Raw genomic sequence first — 26725 nt, forward strand, 5'->3', positions numbered from 1 at the left:
TTGCATGCAGTTCAGACTGGTGATAAAGACTCATTATGAAATGAGACAATACTCCGTCGACACATAAACTGGCAGCCGGATAAACATCTCTTGTCTGACAGAAAAACTGTTTTTCACCTTTGCTGTGACCAGTACCTTGATACTGACTTTAAGAACATATTTTCAGTATCTACACGTGATTCCTTATCTAGTATCTGTACATACATTTCTTGATGCTTTTCATAACCAGCATGACTCCGGCTTTCACTTGAGATCATTCTTTGGTGAACAGGAATGTACATGGCAGATGCAGGAAATTCCTGTAACCGCTCCGCATTTTTTTGCCAGTTGGCATTAAGAGGTTCTTAGGTCACAGCAACAGTCAAAAGCATGGTGTATGGGCAATATACAATCTAGATTTGCCTTTGTAGCACTTTGTGTATCTAGGCAAAGTTAGCCAGCCATAGGTTCCCTGAAGTCAGTTCACAAGAGAAACACCACAACACCCTAAATTCTCTCATGGTAGATAAATAGGGGCTTGACAATTGATGCAAACTCCAGCTTACCCTTGCCTACATGTAGAAGTCAGCACTGGTGCAGTTACAATGCTTGCTGAATCAGGGGTGTGTGTGCCTGAGTGTAGACAAGGCCTACATTTCAGTGTGAAGGGATCTTTGATTGGGAACTTTGACCACCAAGTCCTAGCTACCCTGTATGCATGTTAGGGATTCTAGCGCCCTTTTCCTAGAAGAAGACATCTCTCAGGTACATGGTCAAGATGCCCCGTTTCCTGCTGAGCTGTGTACCAGTTGGTTGTCACCGTCCCCTCTATAAGAAGCTGCCTGTCAGTGATGCTACATGTTTATAATTGGAAAGCACATTCAGAGTCTCTGCAAGGAAATTGTTCTATAACTGTAACATGTTTCTGTAACTCTCTTGTAGGTGGGTGCTTTAAATGTCTGTTTCTTTGCAAGAAGAGGGTTCCAAGTTGATATGTATGAAGCCAGAGAAGGTGAGCCCAGTCTTACTATAATTACACAATTACTAATCTGATCAATTCTTTATTTCCACCAGCTCCTAAAAAGGGGTGAGGTGGGGAGGGGGGAAAGGAATGTTATGGGCAAAGGCTGTGGAACAAACAGAATCTGAAAATGTGTCTTTAGAATATTTCCTTAGCTTTCACTCGGAACATGTGATTGAAACGCTAGCATTTACTCTGCAATGTGCCTTTCTGAATGTGCATGCAGGTAACACAATGAACCCAGCTTTCAGAACTTACAGGTGCCCTTCTTTTTACGCACCTATGGTAAGGGCTGATTTGAACGCCCAAGTCTGACAATTGGGCTCCTTACAGGATGTGTATAGTGATGCAGAAGCTGTCCCAGAAGCTTGCCAGTGCATGATTAACGCTGTAGAATATTTGCTGACGCCCTGGGTTTGTCAAGGCTGAAGGTTGCGCAAGGTTTGAGTGCTCCATTCCCCTCAGTCCCAAAGCTATGTGGAGAAAGAGCTGCAAGAGGCACAGATACCGAAAGAGGAAGTTATTGCGCCCAGGGCTTGTGTTTAACTTTTAAAGGTAACAAACCCTCTTAACAAGTTTTTGCTAAGGACGAGGCTAGTGGTAACGGTGACTAAAGCCTCATATACACAAAGCATCAGGAAAAAAGAGGATACGGTCATACATGTGAATGAATACCCAGTACCGCTGAGTCAGTTTCTCAACTTCAGCAGGGACCCGAAGAAGTCTTTACACTGCCAAGAGCTAACCTTGGATCTTCCTAGATGTAAGCGGGGGAATAGTCCCGCTCTTGTGGGGAACTTCCCTGGTGTCTGCACGACCCCGGTGAAGTGGGCTAGCGAAAGGATCTGAGTCCTCGCTCCCACTTCCTTTACCCAGTGGCCTCCCTGCCCTTGAGGACTCCCCTTCCACTCTCCTGTCTGGCAGAGTCCTTGTAACCCTGACAAGGCTGGGCCCAGGATTCCTGGGGGGCTCGACCCCCAACTCTACTGCGGTCACCTAGGACAGGGGCTCGGGTGTCCCCACTCCGGGGTACTCTCTGCACTGGGCGCTTCTCTGACCCACTGATCATTACATACAATTTAAAGCAAATACAGTTTATTTAATCAGCAATTAATTTAATTAATTTAATTTAAAAAATTTAAAAAGAAAAATGGGAAAGATGAAAGGAAAACACATCACCCCGCTCTGTGGCAGGGAACATCACAAACCATGTCTCGGGAACGTCAGGGCCGTTCACAATTGGTTCCTTGTAAGTCCCAGGCCCCTTCTCAGGCCCTGGCTGTGCCGCAAGGATGCTGCCGGTCGGACACTTGTTCTGATGGTGGCCACACCCCTCTGGGCTTTGGGGGGTGGGACCCTTCTTCTGAGAGTCAGCCCCCCGTCGGGTTCAGATCCCCCTCCCATTCGGGCCTGCAAGGACCCTTGGCTGGCGGTGTCTTTCTGCGCTGGGCCCTTTGCCCAAGGCCCGCCTTGCCTGGCCCCAGTGGCTCACCACACCTGGCTCTGTGGCTGCAGCCCAGCTCCCAGCCCAGGGTCTGCTCTCCCTGGGCTGTGTCTCTGCCCCGCTGGCTGGCCCGCCTCTGCTCCCCAGCTCAGCTCGGGCCCCTGCTCTCTCCTTAGCTGGCCCCACTCTGTCTGACCCAGGCAATTCCAGGTCACCCGGAGGATGGGACCTCCCTGGCCTCCTGACTCCATCATTAGCCTGCCCGCCCTGGCCATCAGGCTGACCTGGAGCATTGGCCTCTCCCCACTGCCCCCGGGGACGGTCCGTCTCAGGGTCCTCGTTTCCCATCGACCCTTCCCCTTTTGGTACTGGGAGTTAGCAACCAAAACACCCCCACTGAATGTTAGTAAGGGGGCAACAGTCCCCTTACTTAGAGCAGAGGTGGGCCAAGTACGGCCCATGGGCCACATCCGGCCCGCGGGACCGTCCTGCCTGGCCTTTGAGCTCCCGGCCAGGGAGGCTAGCCCCCAGCCCCTCCCTCGCAGCCATGCCACGATGCGGGCAGCGCTCTGGGCAGCGGGGTTGCGTGCTCCTGCAGGGCAGCGCGGCAGCGTGTCTGGCTCCGGCTGAGCGGCATGGCTGCCAGACATGCTGCTTTGAGCGGCATAGTAAGGAGGCCAGGGCCAGGCCAGGGCTTTGGATAAGGGGCAGGAGGTCCTGGGGGGCAGTCAGGGGACTTGGAGCCTGGGGCGGTTGGATGGGGTGGAGGTTCTGGGGGGCGGGGCGGTCAGGGGACGGGGGACAGGGAGGTTGGATAAGTGTGGGAGTCCCGGGGGGCCTGTCAGGGGGCAGGGGTAGGGATAGGTGTCGGGGCAGTCAGGAGACAGGGAGCAGGGGGGGTTGGATAGGGGGTGGGGTCCCAGGGAGCCGTTAGGGTCAGGGGTGTGGATAGAGGTCAGGGGACAGGGAGGGTTGGATGAGGTGGTGTCCCAGGGGAGTGGTTAGGGTCAGGGGGGCCCCGGGAGGGGTCAGTCAGGGGACAAAGAGCGGGGGGTGTGGGTGTTGGATGGGTCGGTGGTTCTGAGGGGGGTAGTCGGGGTGGGAAATGGGAGGGGTCGGATAGGGGGTGGGGGCCAGGCTGTTTGGGGAGGCACGGCCTTCCCTACCCGGCCCTCCATACAGTTTTGCAACCCCTCGGGCCAAAAAGTTTGCCCACCCCGTCCTAAAGGCTCACAGATGTGCTATAACCCATACATGCATCTAGCTGGTTGGCAAAAGACCAGCTAATATTAGAGGGATATGAATAAAACCCTGGTTTTTGCAATTCCTGGCAGTGCTGCCTCAGCTGATGGTCCAGCATAAGGTAAGCTGCAAGAAATAGGGCCCCGTGCACACCCTCGTCCTTGGAGATGGTATGAGCAGCTCAGGTTATTTTTGCTGAGGAAGGGAACCCCCTTCCCCCAGAGGCAGACACATGCACTACCCTGGTTCATTTCCAAAAAAATTGCAAAGGTTACTGGTTACTTAAAAGCCATTAAGCAAAGCTAGGAAAGTGGAGTATGGTCACACCACACGTTTTGCTAATGGACACCTATACTGGTATATAGTGCTAAAGGCAGTCAGAATAGACTGGAAAAATATATGTGGGATATTTATTGGTTTGGGTTTCCTGTACCAGGAACTAGAAGTTGACTTAAAAATCACGTCCACTGGAACTCCATGACATGCTGTTCTGCTTCTCCTTCACAAGGAAGAGTCCAGGTCAGCGGAAGAGTCATACGTCCTCACAAAGCTTCCCACTGAGCATAATTCGTTTTACTGGGGCAGTTTCAGGCTTCAGTGGCGCTCCTCACAGCACCACCCCTCAGTACCGAATGTTTGCAGGATTACACCCCTAGGTTGCAAAAACAACGCTAGGTTTGTTGCATCCTTGTCCAAGTTAACGTTGTGCATGTTCCAGAACCACTTCTCTGTACCTGGACGCTGCTCACGGTGGACAAGACATGCTGCAAGTCAGGGCTGAGGCAGCTTGGCAGTTATGTGGGGAAGTGTGCACAGCCCTTGCTCTTGCTGCTGGGTGACCTCGACTTGCACGTAAATAACACCAAGCACACGTTAGCATTTGGTCTCCCAGCTCACCTGAAACTGTAGTATTCATGTAGGGTGCTCCAGACAAACACACTTAGCCAGGCATGCTTCAGTCTGGGTGTGAACACGGAAGACACCACAAATGTTTAACCAGCACCTAATCCAGGCAAAGATCAGGGGCTCGTCCATCCAGGGGAGTTAATAAAGCTGGTTTGGCTCCCAGAGCTTTTGACTCTTCTCTGCTCTCCTAGGGCATGCTGGAGCCTAAGTGCCCAGCTTCGAGGCCAAGGTGTCAATGTGTTGGTAAAGATACAGAACCACCTGATGGGCCCCACCATTGATTGGCCCCAAATTGCCCCTCTATCCCCACACTGCCTGAGAACATCACCAGGTTCACTGTAGGACACTGACAGAGGATTAGGATGTCGGGGGCACCAAACCCATTCTGAATCCGTTCCTCAGTAGCACAAAGACTCTGCACAGGGCTGTACCTCTTTGGTAAAAGAGTTTGAAAGGACTTCTACCCTCAGCCTGGAGCGGTTCCGCACAGTGATCTCGCTTGCCCCCAGACTGCGTAATTCGGCTAGTGGAGCCCAGCACTGACAGCTGTGAACAGCTCTCGGTATGCTTTGCTGAAAGGATGCGTCATATGTGACTGGAACACAACATAGTAGAAACTCTGAGACAGAGATCTCCCAGTGTACATTCAACCAAAGAGGAAGTGAGGCTGGTTTGGTTTGGTTTTGCTTTATCCCTGCTGATCAGCCACCCTTACAAACAACTAAACAAGCCTGTGTAATGCTGCTTCTTTTTGCTGCATCGCTGGGATGGGGCTGGTGGCTCCTTCCCCTCAGCATTCAATCACAGGCTAGTGTCCCTGCCTAGCTATTGTTCCTGCCACCTCTAAGCTCTTCCAATGGACTCTTTCCAAATGCTGTCTTGGCTGGCTCTTCTCCAGCTCCCTTTAGGGTCCCTTTCAGCATAGCTTCTGCCCTGGGCAGGCCTCAGAGACCACTCTCCACGATGGCTGCTCTCCTGGACCTACCTCTGCCCATCTCCCTGAGCTAGGTCCAGGAGAGCAGCTGCCATTCCCATAGGGCTGGGAGCAGCACAGATGTTCATTGGCTGCTCTCAGCTCTGCTGGTATAAGCTGCATTGCAGAGGAAATGGACACACTGAATGCAGCATAAAAGAGAACTTGGTTTTTACATCCAGGCTTTCATGTTTTCCGGTTACTCGGCTCCAGCCACAGCTGTGGAGGGAGGGCCCACCTGCTGCTGTAAGAAATGACACACAGAAAGGTGGTTTACCACTAACAGTGCAGCTGTCAAAAATTAACAGTTCAAACAGATCCAGAGCAATGAATGAATTGACTCACGCCGGGGTGCGCTGGGCTGGTGCTGCAGTCTGGGAGCGCCTTTGGTACCTCGCTCAGGCACCAGGCACACGAAAGGAAAACAAGCAAGCAACGTCACTGACTTGAAATTACAGCAACACTCGTGAAGCAAAGCCAACCCCAAATCTCTGTTGCGCCCTTTTTGGCCCTCCAGCGTCGCTGGACTGGTCACCCTCAGAGAGCCAAGGTCACAGGGGGGGGGGGGCAGGGGTGTTACTCTGGTTCCTCAATGGGAGACTCAAGAGGACCGTTCACCTTAAAAACAGGCCTCTGCTGACCAGCTCCACTCAGCCAACCTCCCTCTGGAGCCACTGGGACCTGGGCCAAGCATGGGCTGCAGGATCGGGCCCACCTCACACAGCAGCGTGAAACGTACATGCTTTAAGGGCTAGATCCGACGCTCATTGAAGTGATGAGTCCTTCCATTGCCTGGGACCAGGTCTGCCGCCTTATTCAGGCCGAGTGGCCCTTTGTCCTGAGAGTAACGCCATGCGTTCCATGGGGCTAGTCCTGGGGTAAGGTACCGCTCGGCTGGTGTCGAGGGGGCAAGGTCAGGTCCTTCGTAGGTGATGCACTTGCCCTCCAGGAAGCGAGGGATGTGCCGGCCTCTCCCTGGGAGGGGTGGGGGAAGGTGCCACTGGCCTGGGAGGCAGAAAGCCTGGTGGAGGCCAGGCTCCTGCCATGTCCCAGCCCCCTCAGGTCACATGCGCATGTCTCCGGCACGGCGTTGGAGCAAACCACCAGGCCTGCCGCCAGCTGCTGCAGGATCCTCAGTCTTGTGAAGCTGTGCGTAAATAAACGCCTGCTCTCATGGGAAGCTAGTGTAAAGCTTTTGCTTCGACTCCTGCCTGGCTAGCCTTCGGCCGCGTGCACAGGCTTTCCTCTGCGCACGAGCCGTGGCCGCCCCAGGGACAAACCGCAGCTGCTGTTTCCTTTCAGACACACGCGTCGCCAGAGCTGCTCGGGGCAGGAGCATAAACTTGGCGCTGTCTCACAGAGGACGCCAGGCCCTCAAGGCCATTGGGATGGAAGAGCAGGTAGCCGCACTGCCGACCTTTCGTCAAGCACAGGTTTCATTTCAGTTGCTGGCCGGCCGGGACAGCTCCAAGCCCTAGGGACAGGCCGTAGCTGTGCTTCTCCCTAACGTTGCCCGGGAGCCGTTAACACACCAAAGCCGTCCACTGGCACGGCCTCCTGAGATAATCGCCACTTCTCCTGCACGCCGGGCACTCCTCTGCTGCAGGGCACGCGGCCAAGGTGCGGGCAGCCTGGCAGGGCGAGTCCCGTGTCCCCTGGAGCAGGCGTGCGGGGAGGCCATGCAGCTGGCGCTCTGCTGTCGTGCCAGGGGACCTAGAGAGAGAGAGCACCGGCTCTTCATGGCGGCTATCTGGGCCGAGAGCCCTCAGAGGAGTAAGGATGGGGGGAGGGCAAGTACGATGCAGTCAGTGGAAGCATCATCCCTAGAAAGCCAGGTGTGGGCAGTGGTGCTAGGGAGCAGAACAGTGGGGCTGATTTTCAGGTCTAGGCCCCAAGCCATCCAAGGATAAAGCTGAATTTTCCCATATATCCTCAGCCCAGGGCCTGCTGCAAAGGCCATGGAAATCAGAGCCTTTCCACAGACCTCACTGGGCTTTGGCTCAGGCCCGCAGCGTGCCATGAGCTCCGCACAGCCCGCTTGACTGCAAGCCCTGCCCCTGCCGCGTGGGGTCTAACTGCAGCTGCTCAGGCTTGTGCCCTTTCAGATCTGAGGGGAGAATAAAGCCCAGGTCATACACAGCTCATACCCCAGTGCAGCACCTTGGCTTGGATTCCCACACAGGCGCTGGGGGCTTTACGGACCTTTTCTGGCCAAACCAACTTGCCAGGGATTCTTATTAGAAGGAGCTGGCAGCTAATTGTCTCAGTGAGCTGCAGCAGTTTTATAGCGTAGCACATCACACATTGCCAGGGCTGGATTAGGGATCCCTGACTCGCTGGGCTGGGCCTAGGCCCCATTGGACTTAGTGGGCTTCAGGGAGTCACACACTGGCCCCTCAGCCTCACTATTGGAGCTGAAGGTAATGGAAGTCTCTTCCCTTTTGATTTCAGATTGTGGCCAAAGGCATCCCCATGCGGGCCAGGAGGATACACACGCCCTCGGGAAAAACATATTCCATCCCCTATGGAACAAAGAGCCAGGTATTTTCCTTCCACACATGCCCTGGGGGCAGGGGCCTTTGTTTACGTTCACCGGACCGGTGTTACAGCAATGTGTAATGCTCAGTGATCGCATCCAGCGTGTGTGGACGAAAGGATGCCCTGGGGAGTGAGTTAAGAGTAATTATGCACAAAACCTTCCTTATCCCCCTCTCTGCATTTTCCATTGCACCCTGTCTGGCTGGGGCTGTGCTCTGAGCCCTCAGGGAAGGGACTGTACACCATTAGCACCATAATGGTGGAACAAAGTACATATTTTGGCTATTTTGCCTCTAATGCAAAAAATATCTTGTGGCCAAGGGACACTGTAATGTTTTTTATAACCATAAAACACAAATATTTTAACTCCTCTGGGTCCTCACAAAAACTGTCCCAATGGTTTGTTTCTCACAATCCAACTGTGTAAACGTGGCCTCAATTCCCTATGCCTTGCAATCCCACCTGGGGGCCCACCCCATTCCCATCTCCTCTCAGCCACCAGCCCTGACACCCGGTTTTTCTGCTCCACCACATTCTCCCTCCCGGCTTTCCCCACATGCAGCCTCCCTGCCTCACCCAGCATTCCCTTCCCCCAGCCCTGCTGCCCCCTCCACTGCCCCCCACAGCAACGAGAGCACTGCTGGAAGACTGTGTCCAGTTCTGGTTGAAAAACTGGAGAAGGTTCAGAGCCTTGTCTCACCTTCAGCAAGACAGCTCATGTGCTTACAGTTAAGGACTCATGTCAGTGTTTGCAGGACTGCTGCCTATCATGTCATCCTCCAAACATTTTTTGCAAAAAATGCTTCAGAAATACTCACTTCCTAAAACTGTTTCCCTGCAGTACATTCTCTCTGTGGACAGAGCAAATTTAAACAAAGAGCTGCTAACAGGTAAGTGTCCTGGCCTTTATGGAGTGCTCCTAGGCCCTTTTCACTTTGTCCTACCTAAGAAAATCTAGGGTTGGACCAAGGATTTAAAGTAGGGCTGTCAAGCGATTAAAAAAAATTAATCGAGATCAATAGCGCAATTAATCGTGCTGTTAAACAATAACAGAATACCATTTATTTAAATATTTTGGATGTTTTCTACATTTTCAAATATTACAAAAATTACAAAATTAAATATTATTTCAAAAACTACAGCACAGAATAGAAAGTGTACAGTGCTCACTTTATATTTATTTTTTATTACAAATATTTGCACTGTTAAAAAAACAAAAGAAATAGTATTTTTCAATTCACGTCACACATCTACTGTAGTGCAATCTCTTTATCATGAAAGTTGAACTTAGAAATGTAGAATTATATACAAAAAATAACTGCACTCAAAAACAAAACAATGTAAAGCTTTAGAGCCTACAAGTCCACTCAGTCCTACTTCTTGTTCAGCCAATTGCTAAGACAAACAAGTTTGTGTACATTTACGGGAGATAATGCTGTAAACAAGAAGCGGGCAATGTCACCTAAAAGTGAGAGCAGATGTTTGCATGGCACTGTTATAGCTGGCGTCACAAGATATTTACATGCCAGATGCGCTAAAGATTCTTATGTCCCTTCATGCTTCAACCACCATTCCAGAGGACTTGCTTCCATGCTAATGACAGGTTCTGCTCAATAAAGATCCAAAGCAGTGAGGCCTGACACATGTTCATTTTCATCATCTGAGTCAGATGCCACTAGCAGAAAGGTTGATTTTCCTTTTTGGTGGTTTGGGTTCTGTAGTTTCCGCATCGGAATGTTGCTTTTTTAAGACTTCTGAAAGAATGCTTCCCACACCTCATCCCTCTCAGATTTTGGAAGGCACTTCAGAGTCTTAAACTTTCGTTCGAGTGCTTTAGTGATCTTTAGAAATCTCACACTGGTACCTTCTTTGCGTTTTGTCAAATCTGCAGTGAAAGTGTTTTTAAAACAAACAACATGTGCTGGATCATCATCCGAGATTGCTATAACATGAAATATGTGGCAGAATGCAGGTAAAACAGAGCAGGAGACATACAATTCTCCCCCAAGGTGTTCAGTCGCAAATTTAATTAACATATTATTTTTTTAATGAGCATCATCAGCATGGAAGCATGTCCTCTGGAATGGTGGTTGAAGCATGCAGGGACATATGAATCTTTAGCACATCTGGCATGTAAATATCTTGCGATGCCAGCTACAACAGTGCCATGCGAACACCTGTTCTCACTTTTAGGTGACATTGCCCGCTTCTTGTTTACAGCATTATCTCCCATAAATGTAAACAAACTTGTTTGTCTTAGCAATTGGCTGAATAATAAGTAGGACTGAGTGGACTTGTACGCTCTAAACCTTTATATTGTTTTGGTTTTGAGCTCAGTTATATAACAAAAAAAATCTACATTTGTAAGTTGCACTTTAACGATAAAAAGAGATTGCATTACAGTATTTGTATGAGGTGAACTGAAAAATACTGTTTCTTTTGTTTGTTATTTTTACAATGCAAATATTTGTAATCTAAAATAATAATATAAAGTGAACACTGTATACTTCGTATTCTGTGTTGTAATTGAAATAAATATATTTGAAAATGTCAAAAAATATCCAAACGTATTTAATAAATTTCAATTGGTATTCTATTGTTTAACAGTGTGATTAAAACTGTGATTAATTGCAATTAATTGACAGCCCTAATTTAAAGGCTATGGTGCTGTAGAGACATAATATAGATGCTTCCTGCATCAACTGAAGGGGTTTTTCCATCAGTGTAGGCAATCCAGCTCCCCAGGGAGCAGTCGCTAGGTCAATAGATTAATTTTTCTGTCGACCTAGCCATGTCTACACAGGGGCAGGGTGTGTGTGTGTGTGGGGGGGGGGTTAGGTTGGCTTAACTAGGGCACTCAGGGCTGTAAAGTTTTCACACCCCTGAGCTACAGAGCTAGGTTGATCTAAGTTTTAAGTGGGCTAAGTTTCCATGGTTTCCTCTGGAAATGCTGCTCTGGTTCTCCAAGAGTTCTGGGTCTCTTCACGATAGTCAGAAGCCACTAACAGAGTCTACAAGTACAGACTAACATGTAGCTTTTGAAGACACGTCTCGAATAATACTTAAAACTTATCTAGAGTGTTTTTTATCTGAAAGTCGAAAGGCATTTTACAAACATTAACCCCCCAACACACCTCTATGGTAGGAAAACACTGTGCTCAGTTGACAGAGGAACAAACTTGGACTAGAGAGAGTAAGGTCCAATGTTACAAAAGTTGCTACAAACTTTGGGGTGCCTCATTTTGGGGCTGCCTAATTGTCTCAAACTGGGTGCCAGAATTAGCAGGTCCTTCTGAACATTTGGCCCTGAATTATGTGGCCAGGCTCTCACTCCCACTCTGTGGCTGCTGTGGAAGTCGGCTTTAGGATTCCAAACTCCCTGCGTTCTGGTCTGGCACCTAGAACACATTTTAAGATGGGGATGTAAGGGAGAAACCAGCAGCAGCATTTAAAACAAATGTGGCTCTGATATGTAAATTTGTTTTAAGGACTGATTTCCAGAGCACTAGCTCTGAGAGAGAGCATCCTGGTGCACATGGAAACTGAGCCCACAGATTAGACGTTCATTGAAAAACAGCTGATATCACGGGGGATTTTGATGGTGTGTGATGTTGAAGATTGGGTGAGATAATTTGAACTGTTCCTAATTATCTGCTTTGTGTATAAATAAGGGGAAAGTTGACAGGAAAGCTAAATAACCCATCTCTTCAGTGTATTTGCATTCTACTGAGTCCAACTGAACACTGAGTTTGGAGTGCAACATGGAGTGATTTAACAACATTACTAGGAAAAAAGTCATTACTTGCAGCATGTTACAAAGTAGTTACGTGTCAGCCGTACAGCTGGGTGGCCACATTCTGCCCTTGGATGCATGCACATATCTCCCGTTGGCTGCTGGGGGGTCACACAGGCCCAGTCTCTGTGATGATTCCTATGCTGCAGGGACAGGAGTCATAGCGGTATCTGAAGATTACCATTGTCTCGGTGAACAAGAATATTTTGCCTTGATGTATTGCACTTAGTAAATACTTTTCACAAGTTTTAACCATAAAATCTCGCTCCCTCCCTGCCCCCGCCCACAGAAGGAATCTAATTTGATCAAAGAGATGAAAAGGGCGCTCTCTGGGATAGCTGTGTGGGCTCGCTAAATCCATTACATTGAAACTTCTCTTCTCTTCACAGCTGCTGAGAAGTACCCCAACGCTAAGTTGTACTTTGGACACAAGCTGCTCCGCTGCCACATTGAATCAGGGCTATTAACCTTACAAGGGTAATGCAGGCCCCATCCCTGAGAGTGCTCTCTTCAGAGAGCTTTTGCCTAATAATTAATCAAAACAAACAACTGGGCAAGGCTGTTCTGAGCTGACCCTTGACGTCAGGTTTGTGAAGACTCAGACATTGCAGCAGTTTTCATGAAGAGTTTAAAAGTGCCAAAGCATCTACATCAGCAATGAGCCAGACACATGGATTTATTTGTTTGTGCAAGTAACAAACATGCTTGTCTTGCCACCTTTAGTTTTCCATCCATGTCCTGGCTAGACAGTCTCCCCTGAGGCAAGGTGATGACTTGGTTTCTGTGACCTGGCAGGTTTGGATCACACCCCGGCACCGTCAGCGTTGAACCAGTCCGTCAGATTTATGATGTGTTTGTTCTCCTGTGAGGGGATCTTGGTGGCCATTGCGCAAAGGTGGCTGCGGTGTCTGTCTGGGTATTCAGATACACCCTGTTCTAGCTGAGCGTGACGTATCGTATGGCCCCGCATGGCCCTGAAACACTGGCGGCTGCTGTCAGCACTAGGTCACCCTGTAAACAGAGGCCTTTTACACAAAGCTGTGGAGACTAGTTCACAAACACCATCTTTAATAACCTACAGACTAAGTCCTTACTCCACCCCCAGAGCTTATTAACTGATGGCCGGGACCTTGGGGTTCCACGCTTTGCTCTGCAGCATGGGGCAGAGGCTGCCTGCGGGGATCACCTGGGCATGTCACCTCGTCCACTGCAGGGCCTTGGGTACACGTGGCACCTCGCATTCCCCTGGTCACTGCCTGTGGCACACAGGAGTTTAGTCTCCTGAGGCCTGAAATGCTTTGGTCTAACTCAAGTCACTGAACTCAGGACAGGTATCGGGGTGAAATGTAACAGCCTGTGATAGGCGGCCAGGCTCAATGGCCCCATCTGGCCTTGAACTCTATAAAATCTACGTTGATCAGACAGTCTCTTCATACACCTGAAGGCTAAACACAGCACCCAAAAATCAAGTCCAAAAGAGTGCTTAGACACCTCTTCAGCAGAGAGCAAACGGCCCATCTACCCTGGCCACTGGTGCTGTGGGAGTTCACTGGTCCAGGCCAAAGTCCTGCAGCCTCATTTTAATAGTTTCTCTTGTTTTTCAGACCTGACCAAACACCCATGGAAGTCACCTGTGACCTCATTGTGGGATGTGATGGAGCCTTTTCTACAGTCAGAAAGCCGTTCATGCGGCAAACTTGCTTTAACTACAGCCATGTGTACATTCCTCATGGGTACATGGAGTTGACCATCCCACCCAAGGATGGGGACGTAAGTAGCCGCCCTCCATCCTGTGCTCTGCTGTAACACCCTGGTCCTTGCCACAGCAACCCTCTAGAAATCCCTTTTAAGAATGTTGGCTCTGGGGGAGGGATGGGGCTGGTCCTGCCTCTCAGAGCTATTATTTCAGGCTCCCTGCAGACTCAGGCAGACATCACTGCAATGTCCCTGTTTTCAAGATTATCACAGGATCCATAAGAGCTGGTAGAACCAGTTAATCTTGGCTTTAAAACAGGTGGTAGCACAAGGCAATTGCTTGTTAGCACAGGACTTGCAAACAGTGAGTATTTGGGCTCTGCTCAATGCCCGAGCATCCCTGGGGGGAGACCTTAGAACCCACCGATGCCCCTCTGCACGCCCTCCTCTCCCACCAGTGCTTGGAATCAGACGCAGCTTTCACCGAACCGACAGCTCCTTTCATTTTGGGGGAGGGCTCCTGCAGTCAGTCTCTGATGCTGAAGGAAAAGGGAAGGGAGTGCTGCTGTGGCTCTGGGAAGCCAGTAAGTGGTGATGTCAGCAGACAGTCTAGGACACCACTAGGGCGGGGCACTAATGATAGCAAATGGAGGAAGAGTAGGGTTGCCAGGCGTCCGGTTTTCGACAGTCGAAAAGGGACCCTAGCAGCTCCGGTCAGCACCGCCGAGCGGGCCGTTAAAAGTCCGGTCGGTGGGGCTGCGGCGCTCAGACGGGCTAGTCCCTACCGGTCCTGGCTCTGGGGCTGCAGCAGGTCTGGCACCTAGGCCGGGGGGTGGGCCCCACAGGGCTCCACGCGCTGCCCCCTCCCCAAGCACCGGCTCCACACTCCCATTGGCTGGGAACCACGGCCAATGGGAGTTGGGGGAGCGGTGCCTGTGGGCGAGAGCAGCACGTGGAGCCTCCCACCTCACCTAGGAGCTGGACCTGCGGCTCACTGCTTCTGGGGCGCAGTGCGGAGCCAGGACAGGCAGGGAGCCTGCCTTAGCCCTGCTGTGCCACTGATTGGGAGCCGCCCGAGGTAAGCCGGTGCCCCAACCCCCTAGCCCAGCCCTGAGCCCCCCCAAACCTGGAGCCCCCTCCTGAACCCCAAACCCTTCATTCCCAGCCCCACCCCAGAGCCTGCACCCCCAGCCAGAGCTCTCACCCTCCCCTGCATCCCAACCCCCTGCCCCAGCCCAGAGCCCCCTCCCACACCCTGAACCCCTCATCCCCAGTCCCACCCCAGAGCCTGCACCCCAACCCCCAGCATCAACTCGCAGTCCCCTCCCACACTCAGACTCCCTCGGCCCCACCCCCAGCCTAGAGCCCTCTCCTGCACCCCAGCCCCCGCGGCCCCACCCTAGAGCCCGTACCCCCAGCCCAGAGCCCATATGCCCTCCCACAGCCCAAACCACTGCCTCAACCCGCAGCCCCTTCCCATATTCCGAATCCCTTGGCCCCAGCCTGCCCCCTCCTGCACCCCAAACCCCTCATCCCCAGCCCCACCCCAGAACGTGCACCTCCAGTTAGAGCCCTCACCCCCTCCCGCACCCCAACTCTCTGCCCCAACCCCAGTGAAAGTGAGTGAGGGTGGGAGAGAGTGAGCCACCGAGGAGGGGGAATGTAGTGAGTGGAGGCGGGGCCTCGAGAAGGGGCAGGGGAGGGGTCTCGGGGCAGGGGGCGGGGCTAGGGTGTTCGGTTTTGTGCGATTAGAAAGTTGGCAACCCTAAGGAAGAGGCAGGAGTGAGTGGGGTGGGGATGATGGGGAAACAACCCAGCTTGCTAAGGCTTTTACCACCTGTGAAATGGTGCAGTTTCCGTCTACCCTGCCTGCCTCTCTGCAGGGCTGATCTGTGGGTAATGGGCTTGCTAAAGAGACACTGACCAGTCCCTTCCTTTCAGTTTGCCATGGAAGAGAATTACCTTCACATCTGGCCCAGGAACACCTTCATGATGATTGCGCTGCCTAACCTGGTAAGAACCCACCACGGCCATTCCTTTCAGGGCACAGGGACGGCTCCAGGCCTGGCTCCTGCAGAAGCTCTGGGGGCAGGAGGGGGCTTGGGGAGATACACAGACCCTAGCGCTGCCATGGTGAGCGGGGTGGACTCTTTAACCCAGGGAGGCTCACAGACTGAATCCGTGCTCTGCTGCTGATTGGGGCCATGATGGGGTGGGGAGAGGTCTCTCCTGGTTGTGCCCCATTCCCACGTAAAGGCCAACCACAATCTGACCCTCTGTGGAACAGACCAGGAAAGTGCAGACCCTGTGTGAAAGGGCCTGACCCCCAATTGACACAAAGCTGGGCCTGGCGGCAGTGCATAACACACGGCTAGCAAGCGGTCTAGCAATACGCGAGTGGGGGAGGAACAGCAGGAAGTGGAAACAGCAGCCCCACAGAGGCTGGCAGGACACACCTAGCCCATGCAGATACAGCCTGGATCCTCCCTGCAGCTCATCGGCACTTTAACCCAACTCCTCTTTAGAAACTCCTGATGGCAAATGCCCGCAATGTCAGAACTCCCCCGACTGCTGCCTCCCTGTGCTGGACCCTCACACCAACCCTTCTGGTGAACTTGGCAATGGTGCCAGGTCCCAGAATGTGGGGCTGAGACTATTATGGAACATGGCACTAGGTTCAGTTCCCTTACTCCAAAGTAAGGCAGATGGAGACGAGGTCCAAGCTGCTCTCCAGAGGGCTGCATTCAGTATATGACCTGTGCTCCGCAGAAGGTCAGAGTGCTCCCTCCTGCCCTGAAAAGCTATGACCATGAATGCACATGGGCAGACGGCCAGGTCCAATGATACACCTGGTGCAATGATACACCTGGTGCAATGTACACCTGGTGCAATGATAAATGTTCTTTGGGTAGCTGGGTCTGCTGGGGATTCCAGCCCCTGGCACATGGGTGAAGAGAATGCTCCATAATGCGGGTGCAGACAAAAGCAAAGGGCCTGCTCCTGTTCCTTTGGAAGTAATGCAGTTTGGTCACTGACTTTGGCAGGAGCAAGCCAGAGCCAGCCCATCCTACTGGCAGAAGGCTTGGCGAACAAACTGGGCCTTTCCAGTGCCCCCTCCCTAACAGGCCTCCCCCGTCCTGCTGCACAGGACAGCATGCTCCTCCTGCCAGCCTCACCAGCGGATCCCTGCACTGATACACTCCAGCACTGAGCTCCACTCCCTCCTTTCCCACTTCTCCCACTCTCTACCCACCCCCAATTCCCCTGTACCGCACCCGCCATCACCTGCCCCACCAAGTCATGGCCATGACCAATCTGTGCTCTAGCTCCTTCTCCCCCCTTTCCTCCCTGTCTGCGGCTTGTGTGTGCTCGGGGACAGGCCTGTCCTCGGCACTTGGTGCATGCCGAGACCGTTGTGGGCGCTATGAGGATACAAACAATCCATGACAAAAGCAAGACGGGAAATGGGGCAGCTGTCGCAGTCTGTAAGGGACTGCGGAAGACTTTGTTACGGCCTAGCTAGGGAACTTCCGCTTTCTCGAGGCCGCCCGGTCACTGCAGGCCATGGAGAACCACCTTGAACGGGTTTTAGGCCGGTTGTGTCTGCCTTGCATGGCCTGTTGCCAGGTAGCGGAAAGCCCCTTTAGGGAAGTACCTAATTATATATTCACAAGCTGTTTCTGTGTACTGCTTGTTATGGCTCGCTGTTCACCCCTTCGTCAGACTCCGTCCCAGGCACAGCTCCGGTGTGCTGGCTTCTCCGCCTCCGTGACAGCAACGCTTGGAGTCCCCGTTGCGGGTGTGTCACTAACCTTCAATAAAGCCAATAAATCGCTGCTTAGCTGCGTGTGGGTCTCGTTTTCTCAGAGTACCTCTGCCGGCCTGCGGTGCTTCGAACACCTTGGCCCAGAACATAGTCCTCACCCCCTTTCCAAGCTGAGCTGTTTGCCTCCCTCGCTGGGTCACCAGCTGAGCTCTGTGCTGCATCTCCAAGCACACAGGGCTCATCTCGACCCTCTCAGCATCTCTTTGCATTTCCCTTTCAACCCACAGGATAAGTCGTTCACCTGCACGCTCTTCATGCCCTTCGAGGATTTTGAACGGCTCACGACAGGCGATCAAGTGCTGGATTTCTTCCAAACCTACTTCCCGGATTCAATTCCCCTCATAGGAGCGTAAGTGTTATTTCTGGTGTTTCTTTGTTAATTAGTGCACTGCCGTAAAGCAACAAGCACATGTCTAGCACTCGAGTGCTCACGTGGGGCTGGTGACTTCATACTCTAGTGCGGATCAGCAGGGACTCTGCCTCAAGTGACAAGTACAGGACGTTACAGGTTCGTTGGGAGTGGAGCTCTGTATTTCTCTAGACACCAGATATATTGCAGAACGGATGGGTAGGAGAAGAGACTGAAGTCTGATTTGTACTTCCAACTGGCATAACAAGATGGAAGGTCAGGCTGCCCTTCACCAGGTGATAAGCTATGCTGTCTGTAGTCATTAGACCACATGCCACTCTCACAGCCAGAAACAGAACCCAGGAGTTCTGATTCCCAGCATTCAACTTAAATCTACCAGTTACGTAATCCACTGGCCAGGTGTCGATATCACATATCCTTCTAGTGACTGGCCAGGTGTATGTCACATACCCCACTGGACCATGTTGGGGATAACAGCCTCCTACTGCTAACAATTAATGCTTTAGCTCAATGGTAGAGGTCGGAGCTCTGGATCTGAAGGCCCTAGGTGACAACACGTGTGAGGGCCATTTGGCTGCACATGATTGAATGTCTGCTTTGTCCATTTTCCTTTATTGAAAACCTAGAAAGTCACTGTCCCAGCCTGGCCCATTACTGCAGCGTAGGGCCATCAGTCTGTAGCAAGCAGACCCAACCACAAGGTCCCATGTGCTTCCAAGGTAGCTGGATCTGGGCAGAGTCTAGTCCCCATTCCCAGCTCTGGGTCCATAACGTACAGTCCCAGGCTCTGACCTCTTTTCTGAGCCCATCTTTGAGACATGGAACTCGGGGTTCCAGCCGCTCCAGCCTCTGGAACCAGTGCCTCAGATCTCCCAAGCCCCCCAGAGCTCCACCTTCCTGTGGTCACTCTGGCTTCTAGCTTAACCCCTTCAGGGACAACATTGCAGGAAAGCAAGGAACAGGGCTTAGCCAAGGACTGGCTTAACCACCGTCATTGTATTCGTAAGCACTAATGAGTTACAGGTCTTCAGAAAATAAAAGTTCTGAGGTACTCCAGACTGATCTCACCCCTCCTGTGAGTCCAAGGTGTCTCCATATTTCAGGCTAGGCAGAGTTCCTCCTCTCCTGTGTCTCTTGCTTGCAGGTGGTGATGGTCAGCGGCACCCCACCCTTAAATAGAGTCTGTTGTTTTTTAACCATGTGCTCAGTGAGAAGGTTCCAGCCCCCTCCCCAGTCACGTTTGCCCCATCTGTGTAGAAAAGCCCATTGATCCATAGGGGTGAGCCAGTAGTTGAGAGCCAGTCAAGCTGATAACCCCAGATTGTGGTCTTAGTGACTTTTCTGTGAAACTCCTTTTCTGGGCAGTGCAGCTCTCTGGAATGCCATTCAATAGGCTGCCTTGGGCAAGTTTAGACAAGTTCAGCACACAATACGAAGTGGAGAACACAATTCATATGGACATGTGCCACTCTGGCACAATTACATACAAAACCCACCAATGTCCAAAGAACATTGCAAAGTCAAGCTCTCCGAAGGTAGGAAATGCCAGAATTAAGGTCGCTGAGCCACCTTAATTCATCCCCCTTGTGCATGTGCATTACGACACAGTCATTATTACACAATCACATACCGTTTTGCAACAAGACCTTTGCTTCATTCAGTGCCCAAGGATGGATCTGCTCAGGACTGAATCCGGGCTGTGCAGTGAAGGAGGCTGGTGCCTGTAGGACCCTGTCTCATTTGTTGCAGAAGTTGGAAGGTGTGTAGTGAGTAAGTCAGGGATTGCCAGAGGAGAAGGGACAGTCTTATGGTTCAGACAACTGGCTTCCATCTCTGACCCTGCCACAGAATTTCTGCGTGATGCTGTGAAACCAACCTTGTCACCGGTGGCCACTAACTGCGTGCTCCTCATTCGCTGGGTGGCCAGTTTGACCCCCTGAGGGCTGATTATCAGAGGTGTCATTTTTAAATCCCGCTGGGCTGGTCCTGACATTGCCCTTTTGCTAGCAGAACAATGAGATACGTGACACCTGTCGCTGACTCCAATATCCCCTAACTGGGCCCTGATTTCCAGAGAAGTCAGTGTGATGTGCATCCTTGCTGCCACCTACAGACCAGTCTCCAGCTTTACACAGCTGCCTTCCCGAGAGACTAGTGGGAGAGCGTGAGTTACTTCATCAGAGAACATTTTCCACACTGGCCACTCGTTTTTCTCCCGCAGTGGCGGGGAGGCACTCAGGTTCTGTGGTGACGAGTGGCAAGAGAAGCTCCTCAGAGAATGAGGGAATGAATATTTCTGTATTCAGAGCCCGGGGGCACTAGTGCACTGGGAACGAGGCAGAAACAACACACTGAAGAACATGAATAAAACAAAGCATTGAATTCCTGCCTCATTCCCTCAGCAGAGTCTGCCCTGAGCACTGAATGAGGCAGGGGCCCTGTGGAAAAGACAATGGGCCCGGTTCTCAACTGCATCCCTTTTGTGATCCTCAGGTGGTACAAAGGGGCCAAAAGGCAGCCGAGAGTCCGCCCGGCATAAGGGATGCCCGACTTGCCCTCTGCACCATCCACTCCACTCAGCCCAGAGCAGAAAGGGCGTTATGGGCTCCAGCTGCACTTAGGGTCCCATTAGCTGGTGCAAGCCAGAGCAGCCTGCTGGGGCGGGTGTGTCATGAGAATCAGGGGAGCTGTAACCAGGCCAGATTCTCTCCGGCAGATTCAGAACTGGCCCCTTATCCGCCCTTCGACCTACCTGGCCGTGTGGAAGAGTCGACTCATGGCTGGGGCACCCCCTGGTGGCTGAGCATGGGGTAGCAGCTCTTTCCTCTCTAGCACCCTGGCCTGTGGTTGCTCTGCCCTGCAGTGGTCTGCCCCTTAGGGTGACCAGATGACAAGAACAAAATATCAGGACACATGGCGGGGGGGGGGGGGCATCCACAGGCTCACGCCCCCACCAGGGCCGGCTCTCGGTTTTGCTGCCCCAAGCAAAAAAAATAAAAGCCGGAGTGCCGCCGAAGCAAAATATCGGGACAAATGGCGTCCCGACCGTACATCGGTCGGGATGCGGGACAAACAACTAAATGTCGGGACAGTCCCAATTTTATCGGGACGTCTGGTCACCCTGCTGCCCCTCCTCGTGATTTGGCTGTCCAGCCAGGTCATGTTTTATTTCCACCCTGTCCATTCAGGGTAACAGAAAGTCCAACACCCTCACATCAGGTTTTAGAACCACAGGGCCCAGAGCCAGGCCCCAAACACCTTCTCGTCCCAGGGCTTTCAGAAGTCCCTATCCCCTTGTATCAGGGGGATTTTCATGCCACCTTCCCTGGCGGCTGGTAGAGGGACCCAGGCCCCCCTTCCCCTCTGGGTTCCAGCCTAGGAACCCTGCAGTGAGCAGGCACTGTCTGTCTCTTCAAACCCATCCCCTGCTACCTCCCTGGGCCTCTTCCTACCAGACCTCGTCAGCAGGCCCTTCCCAGGCCCTGTACCCCTGTCCCTGTACCCCCTCAGGCTCCCTGAGCTTTGGGACTGCACCCCTCCCTCCAGGCCACAACTCACAGTCCTCCAACAGATCCCAAACCTCAACCCTTTGGCTCTTCCTGGGCTGGAGCGTCAGTCCTGCCCAGCTACTCTGCTCCTTCCCAGGCCTGGCCTCTACCTAAAACTTGGCTGACCTAGCTCCGTCCCTCAGGGGAAACCTACCCCCCTGAAGAGGTAACTCAGAGCAGACACCGCTGGGTTGGCAGAGAGTCAGCCTAGCACCGGCCTCTCATGGGAGGGGATTTACCACAGCGACAGAACACCCCTCCCATGGCTGTAGCCATCCCCTGAGAGACACGCCCACCCAACCGCCTCCCTCCAGGAACTCTTTCCGGCCTTGTATGGAAGTCGGTCTCCTTTCCAGGTGGCCCTGGTGACTGACCTACTTAACACCCCTCTAGGTGCCAAGGGCTAGGTTAGCTGCGGGCTGACGCACCCATTAGCCCTCAGGACCCGGGTGGTGTATAAGCCTAACGCAGGCCCCCATCAGCGCAGTATCTGAGTGCCTTGCCATCTTTAATGTGCTTATCCTCACAGCTCCCCTTTGACAGGTGGGAAACTGAGGCACAGAGAAACTGAGTGACTTGCCCAAAGTCACACAGAGAGCCTGTGGCGGAGCAGTGTATTGAAGCTGGATCTCCCAGCTACCAGCCTGATACCCTAACCACTGGACCCTCCTTCCCCACTGGCAACGTCCCTCACCCGCTCCTGAGTTGGGCAGATCTCCCAGTGCAGGAGGGCCCATGGGCCAGCCTGCGATGGCATATTTCGGGAACTGGCACAGGCTCCCCTCCTCTTGGGGGCAGCAGGGCCCCCTCAGGACTTACCTCAGCCACAGTGGGTGTCTTTGCTTGACTGGGGTGCTTGGCCCAGCGCACCCTCCTCCTTCTGCGCTCGGGAGTCATCAGCTGCACTGGTGACAAGGCTGCCAGGGCAGTGGGTCCTGGTGCGAAGGCCCATCAAGATGATGGGGGCAGCTTCTGGGAGTAGGAGTAGGCACTGCAGTGCTCAGTGTCACCACGCCTCACTTCCAGGGGCCTCAGAAACCCCAGGAGCGTCCTGCAATTCCCACAGCCCAAGCGAGGCACCCAGGGTCCTACACGACACATAGGGAGAGACAGGCGCTGGGGCGGGCGTCCATAAAAGGCCACACGCAAGGCGGGCGCTGCGTCAGCAAGCCAATGGGAGATGCCGACAAGAGAGGTGCGTGCAAAGCCCCACTTCCCTCACAGAGTTGGGTGCCTAAATGCAGGCTTCAGGGCGGGGCCTGTCTCTGCTAGTGGCTCCCGAGCTGGGGAAAACAGGTGCTCTCCCACCTAACTCATAGTAAGAGAATCCAAAAAGTGCCACCGTGGCTAAACAACAAAGTAAAAGAAGCAGTGAGAGGCAAAAAGGCATCCTTTAAACCGTGGAAGTTAAATCCTAGCGAAGAAAATAGAAAGGAGCAAAAACTCTGGCACATAAAGTGTAAAATATCATTAGGAAGGCCAAAAAAGAATTTAAAGAACAGCTAGCCAAAGACACAAAACGTAACAGCAAACATTTTTTTAAGTACATGAGAAGCAGGAAGCCTGCAGACCAACCAGTGGGGCCACTGGACAATGGAGATGCTAAAGGAGCACTCAAGGACGATAAGGCCATTGCGGAGAAACTAAATGAATTCTTTGCATCGGTCTTCACGGCTGAGAATATGAAGGAGATTCCTAAACCGGAGTGTGACGGGGCAGGACTCACCACCATGGCACCTCCTCTGGCCGTTGTGGGAATTAGCTCTGGTTTGCCGGTGCGCCTTCATCTATTGGCATCTCGCCGCTGTTGCTTCAGTCATCAGGACCTGTGTCACTCTCAGGACTACGGTGTCCTCTTCTGGACACAGCCCTTCAGCTGTGCCCCACTCGGTTTTCTCCTCCCCCTTTCCAGGGGCCAGCAGTCATCTGTCCAGCCACTTGCCTCAGTGGCAGGCTGCAGACCAGGTTCTAGCCACTGGTCTCAGTGGCAGACTGCAGTCCCTGCCCTGGCCACTTCCCTCAGGGGCTGGGGCGCATGACTTATGAGGAGAGGTTGAGGGAACTGGGCTTATTTAGTCTGCAGAAGAGAAGAGTGAGGGGAGATTTGATAGCAGCTGTTAGGGGGCTTATTCTTTCACCCGCTTACTTCCCTGGTCCTTCTCGCATGAACAGAGAGCAACAATACCCGAAGTCTGAAGGTGCAAACAATTTGATGTTTATTGGGGTGAACTTCCAGCAAGCATGATTCCAGTTTCCTGCCTTAGTATCACCCCTTCCCAGCCCTGACACCACAGAGCCTTGCCTGTGTCCCTGTTCCCATTCCCCCCTTAGCAAAACATGATTCCAATTCCCCCACCCCCATTCCCTATCCCATTCCTCGTTCCCATTCCCCCCCTTACTTCTTGATTGACTGCAAACTATATAGTAAAGCTTGAGTTCTGCTTAGCTATACCTAAACCAATCATTTTCCTGAAATTTAACTAACCAATCCTAACATATTGTAACATGATTATTTAACCAATTATATCCCACCACCTTAATTAGTTTACACCCAGCAAAATTAATTATACAGCAGACAGAGACAATCACAGAACCAGACAGAGATTATACAGACAAACAATAGGGAAGTGGAGACTACAGTGATAGAACAAGAAAGAAATGAGGATTTTACATCCCAGCTATTGGTAAGTGAGTTCTTGCCAGACAGGATGCTATGAAACTAAGTTTACTTTTACATTTACATTTACATTTTACATTTACTTTTACTTTACATTTACATCTTCTAGGCTCTTCCCTTTCTCTGGAGGTGACAGGCATTATCAGGACAGGATTGTATTCCTAACAGCCCAATAGCACCTTATTTCAGTGTGACCAGTTTGGAATGTAAGGATGTGACCATGTACTTCCCAGCTTATGGCTACCTCTGCTGCTTAGCCAGAGACCTTAGCCTAAGAACATGCCCTTAGACTATCATAGTGAGAGAAGGCCTATAAACAGGCAGACTGTGATTTTGATCTTGTTTTGTACCTCTATAACTAGCTAAGTGATAAGAATACACCTAAATTCTTAGGCCTTTAGAGATAGACCTGAATATCTGTATCCTAACAGCAGCCCCCCACTATCTGAAGGGGGGTTCCAAAGAGGATGTATCTAGACTGTTCTCAGTGGTGGCAGATGACAGAACAAGGAGCAATGGTTTCAAGTTCCAGTGGGGGAGGTCTAGGTTGGATATTAGGAAAAATTGTTTCACTAGGAGGGTGGTGAAGCACTGGAATGGGTTACCTAAGGAGATGGTGGAATCTCCTTCCTTAGAGGTTTTTAAGCCCCAGCTTGACAAAGCCCTGGCTGGGATGATTTAGTTGGGGTTGGTCCTGCTTTGAGCAGGGGGTTGGACTAGATGACCTCCTGAGGTCTCTTCCAACCCAAATCTTCTATGATTCTATGAACACGATTTGTTGGGGAAGAATTCAACATGGTTTTTGTAAAGTGAAATCATGTCTCACTAATCTACTAGAATTTTTTTAGGGGATCAACAAGAATGTGCACAAGGGTGATTCAGTGGATATAGTGAACTCAGATTTTCAAAAAGCCTTTGACAAGATCGCTCACCAAAGGCTCTTACGCAAAGTAAGCTGTCATGGGATAACAGGGAAGGTCCTCTCATGGATCGGTAACTGGTTAAAAGATAGGAAACAAAGGATAGGAATAAACGGTCAGTTTTCAGAATTAAGAGATATAAATAGTGGTGTCCCCCAGGGGTCTGTACTGAGACCAGTCCTATTCAACATATTAATAAATGCACTGTCTGGGAGCTGCCCGGGAGCTGCCCCAGGTAAGTGCCACCTGGCGAGAGCCCACACCCCTCCTGCACCCCAACCCCCAGTACCTCCTCCTGCACCCCACACCCCCTCCTGCAACCCAACCTCCTGCCCCAGCCCTGAGCCCCCTCCCAGAGCCCGCATCCCAAATCCCCTCCTGCACCCCAACCCGGAGCCCCCTCCTGCACCCAAACTCCCTCCCAAAGCTCGCACCCCTCACCCCCTCCTGCACCCCAACCCTGTGCCCCAGGCTGAGTCCGGAGCCCCCTCCCACACTCCAAACCCCTCGGCCCCAGCCCAGAGCCCGCACCCCCTGCCCCAGCCTGGTGAGAGTGAGGGTGGGGGAGAGCGAGGGAGGGGGGATGGAGTGAGCAGGGCAGGGCCGCAGGGAAGGGGCGGGACCTTGGGGAAATGGGGGTAGATCCTGAGTTGCTCTTAAATTCAAAAAGTGATCTTGTGCTTAAAAAGATTGGAGACCACTGCTGTAAAGGGATGCAGTGTAAGCAGGACCACAAACATGAGGGATAGTGTTAAATACGAATATCTAGCTGTATAGTAATATACTACCTGATGGGGAACAGCAAATGTCTGCCTCCATTAAATTACCATTACATTCTGCGGCATGCGGCTGCTTAATCCCCTGGGTTGAAGTTAATGATCTAGCTGTTCAGGTTTCCCACAACTTTGAGCACAAGTACCCCAATGTAAAGGTTTGATTTCGAATCCTGGCACAGTACGTATTACATCGATGACTGATTCTCTCGTCTCCAATGATGACATCACACATTTCATGCAAACTTTCTATTGTTTTGGCTGAAGGCAAGAGCTGCAGCGTGATTACTTTTTGCTGCCACCCCAGGCCATGATCTCTGTGAAGTGCTCTTCATACCACATCACCTCCCGGTGTGTGCTGATGGGAGACGCCGCCCACGCCGTGGTACCATTCTATGGACAAGGCATGAACGCTGTGAGTTTGCTGTTCCTAACGTCCTGCATAATTTGTGACCAAAAAGCCACTTCTTTTGAGTTCAGACATTTAGCTCCAGTTGGTTCCATTTGCTTACACAATTGATTGGCTGGCCCTGGGTCTTGCCGGGTTTGAGGCTTGGAGGAGGAGGAGGAGTTGACTGGGTCTGGATCCACACAAGACTGAGATGCCCTGATAGGCTGGGGGACCTCTATGAAGTGTGTTGGTTCTTTCTGCTCCCTGCAGAGTCACTAAGTCTTCAGAGTGAGGCACCTGTATCTTCAGCTGCTGCTGGATGTCGGGATAGCGGTGTAGGGAAATGCATTTGATCATGCATGCTCAGGCCAGAAGGCTGCATCTTCCCTTTTCAGGTAGACTGTCACAGTGTAGGGCAATTGCACCTGAATTTCCCTTCTGAGGCATCCAGAACACCCACTCTTAGACATCTGCTGTTGCCTCTCTTGCATGAAGACCGGTGCCTCTCTCCCTCCTGAGCCGGGTATTTCCAGGTTGCCTGCTCCCTACCTACATTGTGAATTCTCCTTACTTTTCTCTTCAGAGGTGGTAAATAGTGAAATGGCCCCAGTTCAGTTACCACACAGCTC

At 51.9% G+C, this 26725-nt stretch overlaps 1 protein-coding gene across 3 annotated transcripts in view; it reads left to right on the forward strand.

Annotated features, from left to right (window-relative positions):
• The window catches only part of KMO (kynurenine 3-monooxygenase), a 45937-nt gene that overhangs the window by 5443 nt on the left and 13769 nt on the right, over positions 1 to 26725 (forward strand). For 2 of the 3 annotated variants that reach the window (XM_073306961.1, XM_073306963.1), the window contains exons 2-10: positions 922 to 991; positions 6868 to 6965; positions 8017 to 8106; positions 8945 to 8993; positions 12286 to 12373; positions 13501 to 13666; positions 15533 to 15604; positions 17645 to 17766; positions 25973 to 26120. In XM_073306961.1, the coding sequence (XP_073163062.1) occupies positions 922 to 991; positions 6868 to 6965; positions 8017 to 8106; positions 8945 to 8993; positions 12286 to 12373; positions 13501 to 13666; positions 15533 to 15604; positions 17645 to 17766; positions 25973 to 26120 (903 nt within the window). Of the gene's footprint in view, positions 1 to 921; positions 992 to 6198; positions 6301 to 6867; positions 6966 to 8016; positions 8107 to 8944; positions 8994 to 12285; positions 12374 to 13500; positions 13667 to 15532; positions 15605 to 17644; positions 17767 to 25972; positions 26121 to 26725 lie in introns of those variants that run through there. The other variant, XM_073306962.1, reaches the window with a different exon arrangement.

This window comes from Lepidochelys kempii, chromosome 11, assembly GCF_965140265.1.
Source record: "Lepidochelys kempii isolate rLepKem1 chromosome 11, rLepKem1.hap2, whole genome shotgun sequence".
Taxonomy (NCBI): domain Eukaryota; kingdom Metazoa; phylum Chordata; order Testudines; family Cheloniidae; genus Lepidochelys; species Lepidochelys kempii.